We start from the raw sequence: 19442 nt of genomic DNA on the forward strand, positions 1-19442 counted from the left end.
CCTTACCTGAATATTTTAGAGCTTTGCCTTGAAGCCTCATTTGACTTGATACTCAAGCTGTGGAGCTTTCCTCAGGTCTCTGTACTTTGCCTCAATGACCTGGTGCTTTAGCACATTTGCATCAGTGTTTTAGCACCCTTCCCTGGAGATAGTAGTATTGTTTCATGGTTAACTAGAACTTTCTTTTGGAGCTTCATTTTGATGCTTTTCTTGTTAAGTCAAAGTGTCTTGCCTCCAGACACTTTTATATAACTTGCTAAAAGGTTCCAGCCACAAACCAGTCAGCATAGACTCCCAGCAGAGAGTTCCAGAGGGAAACTCCTAGTCAAGTGTTTGCTGACTGTTCAAACATCATGGGCTCCTGGCCAAAAGCATTGCTGGGAGGCCCAATGTTGAGCTGCAGTCAGTTGTGGATGTACCTGCATCTAGCTGCCCAGAGCAGTGATGAGGAACCCAGTATCTTGCTGCAGCTACCTGCTCATGTATCCCGGGCAGGCCACAGCATAAGAACTTCTGGTGCAGAGCACCTGTCTGGGTTCTTAAATCCAATAAATGATTGCCAGTTACTTGCCAACTCATTCAGAATTCTTGTCATTATTAGAAGTGATGGTGGTCTCCATATCAAGCTGCAGTTGTTTGTTGGTGTATTTGGAAATTTCAATGGAGATAGTCAGCATTGGACTTTGGCTTCCTGGGTTTGGGGACTGCTTTAAAGTTCTCTTACTGCTCTGCAGCATAATCTGAGCTAGAAACACTTGCAGGTGAAGGTGGTAAATACTGTAAATAACCCAAAGTAGATCTCAGCACAGTTAGAGATTTCTTGTGCAGAGGTCAGAGCTTATGCTTCAAGAGTTAGCTCTCTCCTGTGTGTGAAGCCCTGATCTCATCACCAGCAGTTTTTGGTGCCTTCTGCACATAGTCTGGTTGCAACTATTGTTTCAGTCCTTAGATTTCATGCTGAACTACCTTGTCTCATCCTGACCCCATAGATAACTAGATTCTGTGGCAACTGCACCAGAAATACATCAACCTTGTGGCTTAGGATGTTTGTGGAACACAAGGATATGCTAGAGCCAGGACATGCTCTCATGCCCACATCTGTATTTGTAATTTCCAAAGCATATGAATTGGGCACATGCAATTCAGCAGAGACCATTGGGTCAGTATGTTCTAAACATTTCTGCATACTTTCTTCCTAGAGAATGATGGATCAGGTCCCCTTCTCAAAGGAGAAATGGGAGGTCTGAGGAGGAAGGAACTGCTTGTGACAGCCAGAACAGGCCAAATTAGCAGGGGATGTCTTATCTACCGTATATAATCGTTCATAAACCAAATTTTTTTAGTAAAAAAGGGAAGCATCAGAGAAGGGGGTTAGAGTAGGAACAGGTATAGAGAGGGGAGAGGTGGGACACAGCCCTTCCCCCCCAACAGAGGGAGCAAGCAGAGGCAGCAGAGCCAGAAGGGAAGAGGCGGGGCCAGTGTCTCTGCTTCTGGCCAGGCTGCTCTCCCCCAGCCTCCAAAGCAGCTGCAGCTCTGGGGCTGGCAGGCTGCAGCTGTGACGCTTAGCCCCGACCCCCAGAGCAGGCTGTGGCCGTGCTGCCCGGCCTGCCGGAGCATGCTGCAGCCGTGCTGCCCAGCCTGCCAGAGCAGCTCCAGCAAGGCCAGAGACCTCCTTCCCTGGCCCTCCCCAGATAAGATGGGAAGGGATGGGATGGGGAGAGAGTGGGGGTCCCGGGCTAGGGATGGGGTCATGTGGGGGATGGTCACAGGGGTTACTCCCCTGACCCCCAGCTTCTCCCCATCCCTTCCCACCATCTTCTCTCTCTCCCCCCCACCCCCCGAAAAAAAGAATTTTCCCCACCAGTTGCTGTCCTGGCCCGTCAGGGTAAGCAGCTGGAACACCGGGACACTTTATTTACTTAGGTTTACCTCCATGCCTGCAGACTCTCGAGGTAAACAAACCATCTCGGCCAGCCAGCAGCTTATCTTGATGGTCCGGGAGCCAAAGTTTGCTGACCCTTGAATTATAGGGTTGGTTTATGAATGCATCATAAAAATTTTCCATTTTTATTTGTCCATCTTGGGGGGGTCGGCTTATAAATGAACCGGCTTATGATTGAGTATATACGGTACTTCAGAGGTGCTCTGATATGTCTAGATCAGTGGTTCCCAAACTTGTTCCACCGCTTGTGCAGGGAAAGCCCCTGGTGGGCCGGGCCGGTTTGTTTACCTGCTGCGTCCGCAGGTTCGGCCGATCTCTGCTCCCAGTGGCCATGGTTTGCTGCTCCAGGCCAATGGGAGCTGCTGGAAGCTGCGTGGGCCGAGGGACATATTGGCCACCGCTTCCAGCAGCTCCCGTTGGCCTGGAGCAGCAAACCACGGCCACTGGGAGCCGCGATCGTCCGAACCTGCGGACGCAGCAGGTAAACAAACCGGCCCGGCCCGCCAGGGGCTTTCCCTGCACAAGCGGCGGAACATGTTTGGGAACTTCTAGTCTAGATACTAGTTCTTGTAGTAACAGGGGCCCTAACAAAGGTACACCTTATTTATCCCATTTTAAGGACCCTCTCTCTGATGATGTGACTTCTGAGAGAGAAGAGTGCCACTTGCCTGATGTATTTGAGCAGATGCTCTAATGCTCAATGTGAGAAATCTTATTGATAGATGGGAAAAGAAGTCTTGCAGCAGTCACACATACTTGCCCCCCCCTTCTCCCCTCAGAGTTTGGATGAGCTTCTGTTTAGGTCACAGTTACCTGTACTTTAAGTCTTTCTGCTTCTGTGGTATGATTTTTCTGTAAAATGTTAGGTGACTGGCCTGTTACTTTAGGGATCCTTTACTTGGTACTCAGCTAGGAACTGACTGACTGGAATGTTTCAGGGTTGGCAGAGGTCTCAGGTGGTGCACAATCATTTGTGGGGATGAGGGGTTGGCTTATGCCCCTGGCCACCACTACTCCCATTAAGAACCTATAGGTTCTGTCTGTGTTTAGCTAGGAAGCTGAGGCCACGAAATGAGAATCCTGCATGATATCTTCAGAAGAGCAGAATTACAAAGGCAAATCAAACATGTTTTAAAAAACTAAAACTTTAAACTAAAGATCCCAAAACCATGGCAGAAATGAGACTTAAACTGAAAGTTAATATAACTTTAAAATCACAAATGTTCCCCTTTTCTTGACCTTTGTCTCTATATGGCATCTTCTATGTTTTCGTTCCTGAGAAATTGAGCTATGCCTGTGTTTTTAATTTTTGTTCTCTGCATCTGAAATATGTGTGTTCATTGTCTTTATAGGTCTTAACCCATACCTGACTTTGAATACTTCTGGTAGTGGAACAATTCTCATAGATCTCTCTCCTGATGATAAGGAATTTCAGTCAGTGGAAGAGGAGGTATGTTTTGCTCCCTAGCATCTCAAATTCTTTTTGGCGTTGTCACTTATGGATAGACGCATGAGTTCCAGTAGACTATTAATATAAGACTCAAATATTGGATTAAAGCTTACATAATGGATTAAAGCTTACATCAAGACACTTATTCCATTTTCCTTTGTCAGTGCTGTCCCATTGTTATGATCCATGCTTGACATTTCCACAATTTAGCATATAGTAGAACCTCAGAGTTATGGACACCTTGGGAATGGAGGTTGTCCGTAACTCTGAAATGGTCATAACTCTGAACAAAATGCATCTCTGACTCCAGCAGTTCACACTTCAGGCCAGGTTCACACTTCAGGACAGGTTCCAGAGGCAGCTAGACAGCTTCCTTGCAGGCAGCTTCTTCCCTGCAAGCTTGTCCCCCTCTGGACCAGGGTGGGAGCAGGGGGAGATGGGGGGCAGCATGACCCGTTCTCAGCAGGGGGTGTGTGTGTGGGGGGGGGGGGAACACCCCCCTGGCCGGGAGAGGCAGGCTGAAAAGAGTACCCACAGGAATGCTGCTCCAGCTGTCTTGGGTTGGCGGCGGGGGCTCACAGCTTTGCCTGCGAATCTTAGCGTCTTCAACTCCTAGCTGTAAGTGGGTGCCCTGCGTGTGGGGGTGAAGTTAGGGGTAGGGGTGGGAACAGGCAGCCCAGATGTGTCTACCTTTAAGATGCAATATAAGCACAGTACAGTATTTGCTTTTATTTTTATTATTATTTTTGTGTCTGCTGCTGCCTGATTGGTTACTTCCGGTTTCACATGGTGTTCAGTTGACCGGTCAGTCCATAACTCTGGAGTTCGTATCTTTGAGGTGCTACTGTATGTCTACACTTCAAGCTGGAGGTGTAATTTCCAGCTTGAGGAGACATACCCGCACAACCTCTAATTGAACTAGCATATTAAAAATGTAAGTGTAGCTGCTGCAACAGGCTGTGTATCGATCCAAGGCATTAGGTATGTACTCAGGCAGCTAGCCCCTTCCGTTGCTCTTACTGCTGTTGTTGCATGTCTGTTTTTAGTGCATTAACTCAATGAGAATTACCACATTTTGTGTCTTCTTGAGCTAGAAATTACTACGCCAGCCCAAAGTGTAAGTGAAGAGACCCTTTATCTCTCTTCATGTCACTCCTTCTAGTAACATACTTGAGAGGTCTCCATCTGAAGTAAAATTATTTCTGCAGCATGGAAATCTTCACTGTGGTCATTTCCCTGTATACCAGACCCAGCTTCTAATCAATTCTTTCTCTACTTTCTGCCCAGTATTTGAATAATTGCACAGCACGTGATTCTAAGTAGATGTGATAAGGTAAATAGTGTAAATTAAGAACTAGAATAATTAAGAATATTGGAGTATTTGTCCAAAACGTACAGCCATAAAACTCTTATTCTTCAGATGCAGAGTACAGTCCGAGAGCACAGAGATGGTGGGCATGCTGGTGGAGTGTTCAACAAATACAATTTTCTGAAGGTACCATCACATTTTTGTAGTTCTTAAATGATAGCTATGCTCTCAACCCTTTGATTGAAAGGAATTTTGTTACAATCAAGTACTTTTTGTAGTTTTATTTATTGAGCACCTTAAATGTACATTACAAAACACATAAAAAGAAGAGGACCCGCCATAGAGAAATCTAAGAGAAATATATAGGAAAATAGATTAGGTGCCAAAAGGCATTAAGAAGTGGTTTGAGAAGTTCACGTACAGGCTTCACAGAGAAAGGTAGAAAAGTTTGAAGCAAAAGGCAGAATGCTTAATACACAGAAATTTGAGAGTTGGTTGCACATTAAGGGTGTGACAGGAGAAAAAAGCATAAAGCAAAAAGTGAGAGAATGAGGCTGAGGGATCATATGGGAAGGCTTGGAGTGAGGGAGATTCAGGGTTGTGATTTAAATCAGATTTAAATCAGAAAGTAATAAACTTTGATTTAAATAATCTATTTTAATCTTTTTTTGCGTTTGTACTTTTTAGTTATTTTCCAAAAGAGAGGTTCATTTTCATTGGTTGGTATGACTATTAAAATATGTTGACTTGCTGCTAATTATAGACTTTACATTAATGTTGGTGCTTTTTTTTTGCTAACCAGGAGGATACACACTGTCTATACATTTATTTAAGCAATTATATAGCTCAATGTACGTTTGTTCTGATTCTTAATGTTTATATTTTATTATGTTAGAAAATGATCATTTTCTTACTTTCTCGATGATAATTTTATACTTGAGACATCTGTCAAGCTGCATTTGGATGGAAATTGGAAATCTATTAAAATGCATAAAAACTCCATTTAAAAATGTTATTAAATAAAGTTACCTTTAAATATGCTGTATAGATAAGATAAAGTAAGCTTATTAAAACATGTTTTGCTTCTAAAAATAAAGTTATTAAACAAAGGAAGTATTAACTGTAATTAGTGAATTGACGGATTGTTTCCGATCACCATGCATCAGATTTTCAAAAGGATTTTGGCAATTAAAGATGCAAATAGGCACCTTGTGGAATTTTCAGAAGTGACTATGAAGGTTAGGTGCCTGACTCCTATTGAAATCATTGGAGTAGAAATCAGTGGGTGTTAGGCACCTAATCTATTTAAGTGCTTTTGAAAACCCCATAAGGTGCCTATCTGCATTTTTAGGTGTTTAAAATCTGATCCCTTGTCCTGCAGGATTTTAGAATTAGTAGATCTTCTCCTCTCCCGCCTGCTTTTTATTCATATAAGTTGGAAGAGGAAAACATGCTTTCTGCAGCATAGCCTCTCTCATATACGGGATAGTCATTTCCTGTCTTCAGTTTCTGGGAGCAATTCAGCCCTGTAACACAGCCCTTGTAATGACTGAAAATAATATAGCTATGGAATGCAGAACGTGGCCATTGTGATATATTTAGAAAACTTCAGAAAGATGTTTTCCCCCTGATTTAAAAAGCATCATCCTTTAACTCATTAAGATTTGAGGAGGGCTCATTGATACATCGTATTACTTTTTTATTTATATAAATAGTTGTAATTTGTTATAGTAAGGTAAGGCCTTAATATAGGCTGTAATTATTTAAAATTTAATTTTAAATCTGTTTATTTTTAAAAGAAAAATGTATTTAATTTAAAGTTTAAAAAATCAAATTTGTTTTGAAAAATAATCAGTTTTTATCCACCGGGGCTGGAGGGGCAGGAGTTAGAATGAGACTGAGAACAGAGATGGACATGGTTCAGTTCCTTAAAGGTGGTAATAAGCAGCTTGAATTAATATGGAAAGTGAGGAAGCCAGTAAAGAAATCTAAAGAAGGGGTTTAGCAGTTCTTTGAATGGAGGGAGAGAATTATTTTATCAAAGTTTGGATGGATTGGGGGTTGCAATCTGAAAAATCCCTTTTATCTAGTTTGTTTAAACTTTCCAAAAAATGCTTAAGTTGTGAGTAAGCCTGATAAATGTCAGTCTAAAAACTTTAGAGAGATCACTGAACAGTGGTTTAGAACAGAATGGCTTTTAACTTAGGTTTATGATGATGATGCTTTTACTCACTATATCATGCTAGAAGAAGAATTGGATTCCTTAGAATCTGAGGGAGATAATCTTATTTCTTCTCTAGAAATTTGACTACATGTTCCCAGTTTTGGAGTGGATCTATTGTGATATAGCCATTGTTCATCAAAATGTCTGTAAAATGATAAAGCAAAAAATTGGAAGGTCTTCTCTTCAAATTAGAATTTGAATTCTGATTTAATTATTTCAGATTCAAAAAGTGTGTAACAAAAAACTCTGGGAAAGATACACTCACAGAAGGAAAGAAGTTTCTGAAGAAAATCATAACCATGCAAATGAAAGGATGCTGTTTCATGGTAAGATCTTTGAAATTTTAATTTTCTTCCATTATCAGTGCTGTTAACCTTTAGGGGGAATATTTTTTGTTGGTGCCAAAAATTTAGGTAAATATGCTATATAATTAACAACTGGACATAAAAATGTAAATCAGTTAAGTTTTTCATAATTTTGATAAATCCTGTTATCAATATTGCATGTTATTGCAGAGGTGACAACTATAGCTGTATCTATTCTAATTCCCATTTTCAGTTGCCTTGTAACTTTGAATCTTTTGCTCTTTTTGCTGAAATTTTCCTGCCTTTGCCCAAGAAAAGTGTGGATTTTGGGTGTGTGTGTGTGTGGGGGGGGGGGGGGTTGTTTAGTTTGATCAAAAATAGAAAAACAGGTCAGCAGATTCAGTTTGAAGGGGGTAGGAGTAAGGAAGGTTTCTTGCAATTTGTTTTACTAACTCTCTGAGCAAGATGGCTTTTACATTCGGCATATTAGCCCTTGTTCAAAAATGTTGTCTTGAGCTCCAGTGAAGTTAAGTTTTGATTTGACAGTTATAACCAATTGAAAATTGTCCCCTGCATATGCACAGTGACTCACTAAATAGCTAAGTTACCTGCATAGTAAGAAACTCAGCTGCACGTTCACTGAAGTAAAATCTGCACAGCTCCCTCCTGCAGAGCTTATAATTTGGTGTGATATGGTGGTCCAGTGGTGTCCGTTGTAAGCATCTTGGATTTTTTTATTTGGAAAAAAATAGTTCAGACTAATTTCAGAATGTGAATTAAGATTGCATGTCCAACCTTAATTCTGCCCCTTGTGGATATGCATTACAATAGTTACATGATTGCAAACCTTCTCCAATACAATTTAACATTTTCTTCTATAACCACAGATATACATGTTTGTGTGGTAGCTTATATATTTTCATTCTTATAAACTTACACTATTTTTATAATCATAATGATCTTCCATATTTCTGACAGATTTTTTTTTTACATAGTTATCTTCTCTGATGAATTGTCAGCAGCCATGTAGTTTGCAATTTTTTCCAAATTAGTAGCACAGTCTGCCTTAGCTATAACTTGGGATCAGAATGAAACTATACTACCTTGGTGACCAGACTTGCGATTTATATACGCCAACAAACCTTTGCTATCATTCTTGTTATACTCACCTGTAGTGTGTTGTGTAAGAATAGTTTGTCATATAAAATCATTTATGTATATGCCAGAATTCATTAAAAGATGCCAACCATGTATATCTAAAGCTGTAGAAAAATGTGACATAGCTGACAAATAGTATGTGATCTTGTAATTAAAGATCATAGTCTTGCTTACATACAAAGGGGTCAGCTGCTGCTGATGCAACTTTGTCATTTCCCAGCTGAGTGCTTAACAGTGTAACTTTAGTGTTTCTTTCATACAGGCTTTTGATGGGCATAAGAATAACAGAAATTATCATACCAGATCAGACTAGTGGTTTGGTATTCTCTCTCTGATAATAGCCAGTATCAGCCCAGAGGAAGGCGCAGGCAACGCTTTAATGGTATAACCCATCTATAGGGGAAGTTCTTCCTAACCTGGTCAGATAGTGGTTGGATTATGTCCTGAAGCATGAGCACTTATATCCCTTATAAATTCTGTATCTATCTAAAGTGATAATGGATGTTTACATATGTGTTTCCCTTTTTTAATCCTGCCAACCTCTTAACTTCAGCGATATCTTATGATGGTTCTACAAGTTAATAATGAGTCTGTGTATTTTAAAAATAAAAGCTATTACTTTTCATTTTCTATTTCTATTTCACGTCTCCTTGTTTTATTACACAGAAGGTAAATAAGAGTTTTTGATTTACTTTCAGTATAACATTTCTTATTTTACATAAGTCTCAATTCTGTCATGCCGCCTCTTGTTCATCTCCTCTGAAAAAATCAGTCCTAATAATCCTATAACTACCTTTATATTTACATGTAATTTTAAAAACCTTTTTAGTAAAAAGGTGCATCTTTGTGAAACTGAATTCATCAGGTCTCTCTAGAGATAAGTGCTGCAGTGCAAACAACGCACCTTCAAATCTGAATGGGTAACTTAAGACTAAATTTTATGATCAATACCCAGCTCAAATAACTAAACATTGCTTTGCAGAGGAAGATGTGGTAAAAAATATTTACATAAATTAGATCATAGGTACTGGAACACTGCCATAGTCCCTGACTTTAAGTGGTTTCCATCAGATACAGAGTTTACAGTTTAGTTCACATTGTTCCTGAACCTCTGAATTAGATGTATTCAAGTCAGTGGGGCCTGATGAAACTCATCCTAGGGTACTTAAGGAACTAGCTGAAGTAGTCTTGGAATGATTAGCAATTATCTTCGAGAATTCATGGAGGACTCCAGAGGACTGGAGAAGGGCATACGTACTAGTACCGATCTATTAAAAGGGGACAAAGAGGACTTGGGGAATCAGACTAGTGAGCCTAACTTCAATACTTAGGAAGGTACAGGAACAAATTATTAAACAGTCAGTTTGTAAGCACTAGAGGATAATAGGGTGATAAGGAATAGTGAGCATGAATTTGTCAAGAAAAAAAACCAATCTGATTTCTTTTCTTGACAGAGTTACTGGCTTAGTGGATGGGGAGAAGCAGTAAACATGATATATCTTGATTTTTAGTAAGGCTTTTGACACCGTTCCACATGACATTCTCATAAGCAAACTAAGGAAATGTGGTCTAGATGAAATTACAAGTAGGTGGGTGCACAACTGGCTGAAAGACAGTACTTAGAGTAGTTATCGATGGTTTGTTGTCAAACTGGGAAGCTGTATCTAGTGGCGTCCCAAGGGTCAGTCCTATGTCCAGTACTGTTCAGTATTTTCAATAATGACTTGGATAATGGAGTGGAGGGTATGCTTGTAAAATTTGCAAATTGTACCAAGTTAGGATGGGCTGCAAGGACTTTGGAGGACCGGATTGGAATTCAAAACAACCTTGACAAATTAGAGAATTAGTCTGAAATCAGCAAGATGAAAGTAAAGACAAGTGGAAAATACTTCACTTAGCAAGGAAAAGTCAAATGCACGACGACAAAATGAGAATGACTGGCTAGGTGGTGGTATTGCTGAAAAGCATCAGGAGGTTATAATCACAAACTGAAATAAGAGTCAACAATATGATACAGTCGCAAAAAGGGCTAATATCAGTCTGGAATGTATTAAAAGGTGTGTTATACATAAGACATGAAAAGTAATTGTCACTAGTGAAGCCTCGAATGGAGTATTGGGTGCCACACTTTAGGAAAGTTGTGGCCAAATAAGTCCAGAGTAGAGTAACAGAAATGATAAAAGGTTTAGAAAACCTGACCTGCGAGGAAAGGTTAAAAAACTTTGGTATGTTTTAGTCTTGAGAAAAGAAGCCTGAGAAGGGACTTGAGATGTCTTCAAATATGTTAAGGGCTGTTGCAGAGAGAATGGTGATCAGTTCTCCATGTCCACTAAAGGTAGGACAAGAAGTATTGGGCTTAATCTGCAGCAAGGGAGATTTAGGTTAGAGATTAGGAAAAACTTTCTAAGTATAAGGGCCGATAGCCTATTCCAGAACCTTCCAGGAGAGGTTGAGGAATCACTATTGGTGTTTTTTAAGAACAAGTTGAACAAATACCTATCAGGGACGGACTAGGTTAATTTGGTCCTGCCTCAGTGCAGGGGGCTAGACTGGATGACTTCTCGAGGTACTTTCCAGCCATACATTTCTATACTTTTAAGAATCCTTCTCCTTACCCTCAGTTGTTGAATGTGAGCAGAGCTGCTGTGCAGCTACTACAGCCTTAGGGTTGAAGGAAGCTCTGCAGCTCTAGTGAATCTCAGTGTTGTAAAGAAATGGAATCTGTGAGCTTCTCTACGTTGCCCCGCAGGCTGGACCACAGTGGTGTGAATAGCAGTTCACACCAAAGTGTTGCACTGTAAGTCCCCTGAGTAGTCTACATTAATGGTATGGTGCCACAAGTACTCCTTACATTAATGCAAACTAGGAACCTTTTAGTTTGTGCCCACAGTATCCATATGGTAGTGTTATGGTGCAGCACTTCAGTACACACTGCTCGTATGAATAGCAGTGCACACCAAAGTGCTGCACCATAATTCACACTCGGATTGCCAATCCTCCAGGATTGTCCTGGAGTCTCCAGGAATTCAAGATTAATATTTAATTAAAGATTATGTCATGCAATGAAGTCTCCAGGAATATGTCCAACCAAAACCCCCATAAACCGAATTGTCCAGGGAGACTTGTAGAACTAAGCTCTACAGAAAGGGTGTCGAGCACCTATGCATCTCTGTAAAGATGGGTCAGGAATTGTCCCTAGGTGTCTAATATTTTGTGAATGTAACAGTGTACACTGCTGTAATACAGTGGATATTAAATGCTTGCTGTGGCAGACTGATACTGCATCACATAGTTGCTCTGACTTGCTGAAAATTTATCTATTTCAACAAAAGGTAACTTTACTGGTAAATCTTAGGGGTTTTTGACAAGGAGGATATAACAATCAATAGGCTTTTGAAATGATTTAATAATTAATGATTACATAAAAACTGTAGGTGATTAATTTAAATGTTTTTCCTTATTAATTTACTTCTAGGTTCCCCATTTGTGAATGCAATCATTCATAAAGGTTTTGATGAGAGACATGCATACATAGGTGGAATGTTTGGAGCTGGGATATATTTTGCTGAAAACTCTTCCAAAAGCAATCAGTATGTATATGGAATTGGAGGAGGCACTGGATGCCCAGTTCACAAAGATAGATCTTGTTATGCTTGCCACAGGTAAGTTACAATACTTTGTACCAAAATCATTCATACCAAGAAATCTGATTTTTCAAGTGCAGCTTGTGTTAGAGGCAATCAGGTCCCCAGCAGAGTCTCTGAAGAAAGACTGTAGCTCAGTAGAGATGTCTGCCTATGCAGTAACAATTAAAACAGATAGTCCTGCTATGAGTTTTTGATTGCCACCCTTTAAAGCTGTAGTGCAAACTTAAGAGCCAGGGAGGGGCAATGGAGATAGTTAAAGACATTGCAAGACTTACCTCCTTTCAGATCCCAAAACCCAGAATTGTGTAGCCTGGAAATGAAGAGACGATTTGGTAGAAATTTTTAAAAGTATGAAAGGTACAGTAAAAATTGATCAATAAATATTTTTCTGCCAGACGGTACACAAACAAGGCAACTTCTAGAAGAGCACAGTACTTGCATATTATGTGGTTCACAGTGAGGGAGGTGTCCGCTAGATGACTCGAGATTATGATCATCCTGTATTTCTTTCAAGATGAGTTCAGTAATGTTTGACCCCACCTTGTAGGTTCAGACCTTGATCCTTAGTGCTCTGAGGAAGAGCAAGGTAGAACTTCCCTTCCCACCAGTGTCTGGGTTCCTAAAAGCATTCTTCTTGTGTGTCTCTGGTTACCCTTTGGAACCTAAATCTAATGCTTCAGAAACTTAGCACCTCCTTTTGAAACCTCTCCACTCAGCAGACTTAAGCTTTCTCACTGTGCCGTGTTCCTGTTGGCTGTCACTTTAACCAGAAATGGTGATGAAATTGCAGCTTTGTCCTACCATTGTCCCACTGGCTTCCAAAGAGAGAGAAAGTGGTAGTTGGGACTTGCTTCAGTTTCCTTCCTAAGACTTGTGTCCCTTCTCATTTGAAGCAAAGCAAGACTCTCCAAGCTTCTTTGGTAGCCCAGCCGAAGAAGAGAAAGGTATGGCACTCGTTAGATTTGAGGAGGACTCAGGATTCCCTTCAGCAGATCAAATAAGAGGGACTTACTGCTTGCTCTATATGAAGGGTTTGAAAAGGGGCAAGACATGTCTTGAATGAGCACAGCCCAGCATATTGGCTCCAGTATTTAGTTGACCTACAAAGCTGCTGAGACGCCTTTCCCGGACTTACTTCGCTTGGGCAGTTGCTGCTTCCTGGACAGAACAAAGAGAAATGTCATTCGAGCTATATGAGCTACCACCTTGACCAGCCAATTTGTCATCTGGTCAGCAAATGCATTTTTGTTTAGAGTGTATGAAGAGCTGTGCTGCCATAAGAGCCACCTTCCTTTGGGGAGGAAACAGGAAATTTAGTCTTCCTGTTCTCTGGTCCTCTCTGTTGCCCACACTCTCTTTCCAGGCTAGCTGTAGGTCTCTTGACCATCCCTTCCAGGAGCATGTGGGACACTGGTTGTTCCTCTTTTATAGTCTGTACTGTTGCTGGTTGTGCCACGGAAAGCAAATGTCCAAGAAAGTAGAAATCAAGCATACGAACTTCAGTGGTGTGTAAAGCATAATTACATTTCTTATCCAAGTATTTAGATAACCAGTTGGAGATACACAAGGAAATATGTGTCCTTGTATCCCTTTTTATAAAACAGAAAAAAAGCAACCACATCTAATATACTGACAAATTCTAATACATAGTGGGTTTAATTTGAGCCAGGGTTTATAGTAGACCTGTTTGTAGTTGGCCCTGATGATAGTTTGAATCTGGCTTCCTTCTCTGAGATAGATACACAAATTTTAGTGTCAGGAACTACTGCATATTTTTATGTAGACTTCATCTGTTTGAGTGACATATACTGTGCCAAAAAATAAAGAACTAAGGTGGCAGTTTTTGAGTTCACTATTAAACATTCTGTTTCCACAAACTATTAATATAACATGCATTGTGTGTGGTCAGAAAAATCTCTGGAGGTTGGGGAAAGGAACCAGGACTTAAAAAGGGGAACATAATACTATGGATAAAACTTCAGAATTTGTGGAATATGAAAAATGACTAAAGTGGTTTAAAGTTACAGCTCTCCCTGAATAAAGCTTTTGAATGACCAAGAAATGTTTTTCCTATTTTCCAAACATTTTTGGTTGTAAAAGTTTTTCTTTACTGTAGGCAGTTGCTGTTTTGCCGTGTAACATTGGGCAAGTCTTTCCTGCAGTTTAGTGCAATGAAAATGGCTCATTCTCCTCCAGGACATCATTCAGTTACTGGTCGACCTAGTGTAAATGGACTAGCTTTAGCAGAATACGTCATTTACAGAGGAGAACAGGTAGTGGGTTTTTTTCTTGTCAAAATATACTTAATTTTAAGAAGCCCAAATGCCATTTTTCACTGGTATGCCGTTGACACTGAGCCTCTTTTCTGGATTTATTGGGCTTTCTTTTTCAATGCATATAAATAAAACCTAAGCTTTTAAAGTTGAGAACCAGAGGTCCTTATTTACTGAAAACTTCTGGCAGATATTTTGCTCTCCTTTCTTCCTGACATAAATGTTGCATCTTTTCCTCAGATGGCAAGAAATCCTGTAAAATGTGTGTTCTGAATTTGCTGAGAAAATTAACCTTACTGAATCATTTGCTTTTCAGGCTTATCCAGAATATTTGATTACTTACCAGATTATGAAACCTGAAGCCACCATGGAAGCTTGAGGCAAATTGCTTTTGGAAATCAACAGATCTGAACATGAAGATACCAATACCTAACATCTTCTAAATTACACTGAATTGATGAAAAATTTTTATCCACAGGCATTGTGGTAGAAAATGTGAAAAAATTAACATTTTGACTTGATAAAGCTTTAATAATGTACAGTGTGTTTTCTAAAATTTCAAAAACTTCCTCTCTTTCAGCACTTTAACAGTTACCATTCCAGGTAAACTGGGTTTGTCTGTATTAAATTATAAGCATAAATTAACTTGAACTATGCTTTTTATATAATACTACATTGAAATCGAGCAGAAACTATAATATTCCACACAGGAATTCATTTTACTTATACTGTGTTCTTTAAAACACTGCATTTACACTGAATACAATTTCATTTGTAAAATTGTAAATAAGATCTTTTGTACTAGCATGGTATTTATTTACATTGCTTTGTAATATAAGTGTTTTAGAACTGCAACCTTGTACAAAGTATTTTTTTCCAAACATTGCATTGTTCATCTATGTTTCATCATACACCATAAATAGGAGAAGTCTTTGATTCCAGGGTTTGTCTGTTGGGAGGGTGGAGAATATAAATTTGATTTTAATTAACCATTTTAGAATTATACAATGCTTCAACAGTTTTTCAAAAGATACTCCTGTGGTTTTATTTACGAAATATGCATTCCAGAGAATCATGGCCTATGAAAGTAGGACACTCCATTTGATTACTGAAGTATTTTCCTACCTGTTTACCAGTATTTCACATTTCATGATCATTAAATTGTCTTCTAGAATTTGTATTGGACTAGATCTGTAGTTAATCAGTAGTCTTATTTCAAGGCTATTAGATCCTGTGAATTATGGCTAATAAATGATTTTCCTTGAATTTAGGTGGAAACTTTACTTCAAGGAGGTCTTTCTAGATAAGTCCCTAATACTTTAAATTAACACAAGGAAGCTGAATACATAATGTCTAGTGAGAATGAATAAATTGATTTATTTTCTGGCACATCATGGTTAGCCTGTATAACTTGTGGGTGCACACACAATATAAACATTATGGGGTGGATGGACATCTTTAGACCATCCCTGTCTTTGTTTATGCTTTCTCCTTGTTTATGCTCAGGCTGGTAGCTTCAGCAGTAATAGAAGCTTGCTGCTGCAGTGCTTTGTGCTGAGTGAAATAGATAGGATTGTAGGATCCTAGTTTCTTGCATTCAGCTTGATGGATAAAACACTTGTGCATGAGCAGAAAGAGCTACTCTTCTACGCAGCTATTGGCTACAGTTATCACATGACTATGTCTTGGGGGAGAAGGGAGCAAAGGAGATAAACCACCTGATCAAGGCACATTACAGATAAATGAATGCACTGCCCTCTTGTTCACCCCATCATAGTTTATCTGCATTCTCTATTTTTACTACATCTGCAATTTTTACCTACATATTTAAAAATATGTAAATAAAATGCAGACAATTATAGTTGATACCATGGGCTGAATTTTAAACTGAATAAGAGCATATTTTAATTGGTTATATTTCTACATCTAGGACTCTGTCCCATAAGTTAATTTGTTTGCAGGTCATATAACCTTAACATGGTTTTAAATGTAATAATTAGTCAAGACTACTAAATTGTCTTGCTGATATGGTGATGATGTAATTATTCTGTCCATGAGTAAGTGTACTGAAAAGTACAAAATTATGTGAAGAATCTGAGTAATAAATAAGATCATGAAATCTAACTCTCGCAGAAAGCAATATTGACAGTGAATAAAAGGTGCTTTAATTTAAGGTATTTTTTCCCAGGATGTTGACCACTTCTTGGTTTAGTGTAATGCTGGAACTGGTGGTCATACAAAATCTGGTAAATATGTTTAAAATGTTGATATTTTAGTTTCATTGCTAAAATATTTCATTATGAATGATTACTTCATATCTTGTAAAATATTGGGGTAAGATAGCATTTAAGTGGCACCACAATGTTGTTTTTGTCTGTTTTAGTTTTTGCATGATATACCTTGCATTCTGAAGGTGGAAATTGTAATGGTTTGATAGTCTTGACTTTTGAGGTGAAACTTTTATCTCTTGTGCAATTAGGTCTGCTTTACTCATCTTGAAGTGTGTTACGTGTACTGTACCACATTCCATACCCATTTAACACTAAATAAATTTAAATTCACTGGTTTTCTGGTAGCATGATAGTAATTACAGGCATAATGTAAGTAAATCAATCAACCTTTTTGAGTACAAGAATTCATATTACAATAAACTGATTACAGTAGAACATAATGTAGTTCTGAATATGGAAAAGTTCTTAACAGAGATTAAAAGAGTGGAGTATTGGAGTAATTTGCAGCTTGGTATTGATGTTGATCAGAAATTTTTCTTCTTTTGGTATAAGAGAAGAATTAAACTAAGATTTTACTTTTAGAGTTCTGCACTTAAAACACTATCAGCTGGTCCAAAAAATGGTCAAGGTTGAAAAGGGATAATTGGCCTGAATGTGTGAGGCAGTTTTGTAAAACCTGTAATAATCTCCAAATCCAGGAATTCAAAACAATTGCCTATCCTTTACTGTACAGGTGTTTCAGAGTACATTTTATCTAAATGAGTAAAGGCAGAGCATTGCTTAGATCAGTTAGTGTAACACTGAAAATATATTTTTATTCCCATAGCAGACACGAATGTGGTAGGTGCTTTCCAAACACAAAGAAGGTTTATTCTTATCTGGTGGTGTAGAACAGTTATGGCCACTAGAGGGCAGGAATGTAAATCTTTACTAAGACAGTAATGTGGAATTTTCAAAAGTGACTGAAGAGCATGAGTTCCATTCGCTTTAATTGGGACTTGTGCTCTTCAAAAACTTAGGTGGGATTTTCAAAAGCACCGAACATGTCTAGGTTTTTAATAAATATATAAAACAACTCTATCCTGTGACTGTTTACATATAACAATTTTTAAATAAGTAATTGTATAGCAACCTACCTGCAGTTAATGAAATAATATAGCAGAGTTTTTCTGAAAGCTTTACAAATAATTTAAAGTTTAATTCTTAGTTGAAGTTAGAACAATTCAGGAAAATGTTCTCTGCGGTATATAGCTCTGACTAAGGTTAACCATACAAACCATCATTAATATTAGGTACATTAGAGCTAATTTCAGATAGGGTCAGTGTTGGCTGCTGAGAAAAATGGAAAGAACAGTGGTTTAAAGTAAATCGAAGTAGGAGGGGGACCCTCACCATTTGTCAGGAAAGCTTGGGGACAAGAACCAGTCAATCCTGCTGTTCTCACTTCAAATTCTCCAGAATCTTCATTTCTGTAGATCATGAAGAGGCAGAAAGAGCAAGGAATGACCTCTGTAAGAGGTGGGGAGCTTCCATAGAGTTCTTAGTTTGATTCGTTGCTGAGGAGCTCCAGATTGTTGTGCTGATGTCAAGTCACAAGCCTCTGTAGCTACTAACTCAACAACTTGATATTGCTGCCTGATGGAAACGCCCTTCATGACGTTACTAGCTAAGTACCTTTCTGTGATGATGTCAAGACATGGACTTCTTTGAGGTTCCTGACTCAGCACCTGAAGATTTGCTAAGCAAATGCCAAGCTATCAAGACACACTGTGGTTACTGGCTCAACGCCTCTACTCTGTTGGGCTGACTTCAAGGCACAAGTTTTTTTGAAGTCTCTTGTTCAGAATCTTGCTCTGGTGCTGATGTCAAGGCACAGGTTTCTGAAGATTACGGGCAAAACAGCAGTAGTTTGCTGGGTTGATCTCAAGGATAAGTCCTCTGTGAGGTCAATAGCTCTAACTTGTCTGGATATTCTCACTATCCCTCTGCAAGCTAGAGGTGTTGAGCCAATGTCAGACATAGGCCCTTGTGAGGTTACGTTTATAGTTCCAGTAGCTGCTGGGGCTGATGTCAGTCCTCTTCCTTGACACTATTAATGCAGTGTCTCTAGCTTGCTTGTATGACTGTCAAGACAGAGTATTTGTTGCACAGTCAGTGGCTCAATATGTCTAACTCACTAGACTGATTTCATGGTGCAGAGTTTTGTGAAGTTCAGCACCTCCAGCTCACCGAGTTTTGGTCAAGGCAGTGGGCTGCCTTGAGCTCACTTGCTCATCAGCTTTAGCATAGTGGTCCTATATTTTTTAATCCAAGCTTGTTTGGCTCTAGATGCTGCTATATACAGAAAACTAAATTAAAAAGGGGGATTGGAATCCTTCATTTAAGTGTTCCAGTATTGTAAAATTAGGGTATTTTTTAAGCTGTTAATTGGAACAGTCCAATCAACTTCTCAATCAAGTGCGCTGTCTCATTCTACGGGGGAAAACTCCCCAACTACTAATGCTGAAATACTGTTCTCCGACATCTGCAGCTTTACCACTTCAGACAATGGGTTGTCTCTATTTCTATCAGCTACCAAATTCATGGTCATGAAAAATGTGTCACAGACCGTGAAATCTGGTCTTTTGTGTGCTTTTACCCTATATTATACAGATTGCATTAGAAGACCAGAGTTTCTCAAATTGGGGATCCTAACCCAAAAGGGAGTTGCAGGGTAGTCACAGTATTGCCACCCTTACTTCTGCGTTGCCTTCAGAGCTGGGCGGCCAGAGAACGGCGACTTTTGGCCAGGTACCCAGCTCTGAAGGCAGCGCCCCACCAGCAGCAGCACAGAAGTTAGGGAGGCAATACCATACCATGTCATCCTTACTTCAGCGCTACTGCTGGCGGTGGTTCTGCCCTCA

The 19442-nt window shown here is 39.4% G+C and overlaps 1 protein-coding gene across 4 annotated transcripts in view; it reads left to right on the forward strand.

Annotated features, from left to right (window-relative positions):
• TNKS2 (tankyrase 2) overlaps positions 1–16874 on the forward strand; it is a 70520-nt gene extending 53646 nt beyond the window's left edge. For 3 of the 4 annotated variants that reach the window (XM_048856461.2, XM_048856460.2, XM_048856463.2), the window contains 6 exons: positions 3295–3392; positions 4813–4887; positions 7146–7251; positions 11864–12050; positions 14152–14308; positions 14625–16874. In XM_048856461.2, the coding sequence (XP_048712418.1) occupies positions 3295–3392; positions 4813–4887; positions 7146–7251; positions 11864–12050; positions 14152–14308; positions 14625–14687 (686 nt within the window). In that variant the 3' untranslated portion in view covers positions 14688–16874. The remainder of the gene's footprint in view (positions 1–3294; positions 3393–4812; positions 4888–7145; positions 7252–11863; positions 12051–14151; positions 14309–14624) is intronic. The other variant, XM_048856462.2, reaches the window with a different exon arrangement.
• Positions 16875–19442: the final 2568 nt, after the last annotated feature.

This window comes from Caretta caretta, chromosome 7, assembly GCF_965140235.1.
Source record: "Caretta caretta isolate rCarCar2 chromosome 7, rCarCar1.hap1, whole genome shotgun sequence".
Taxonomy (NCBI): Eukaryota; Metazoa; Chordata; order Testudines; family Cheloniidae; genus Caretta; species Caretta caretta.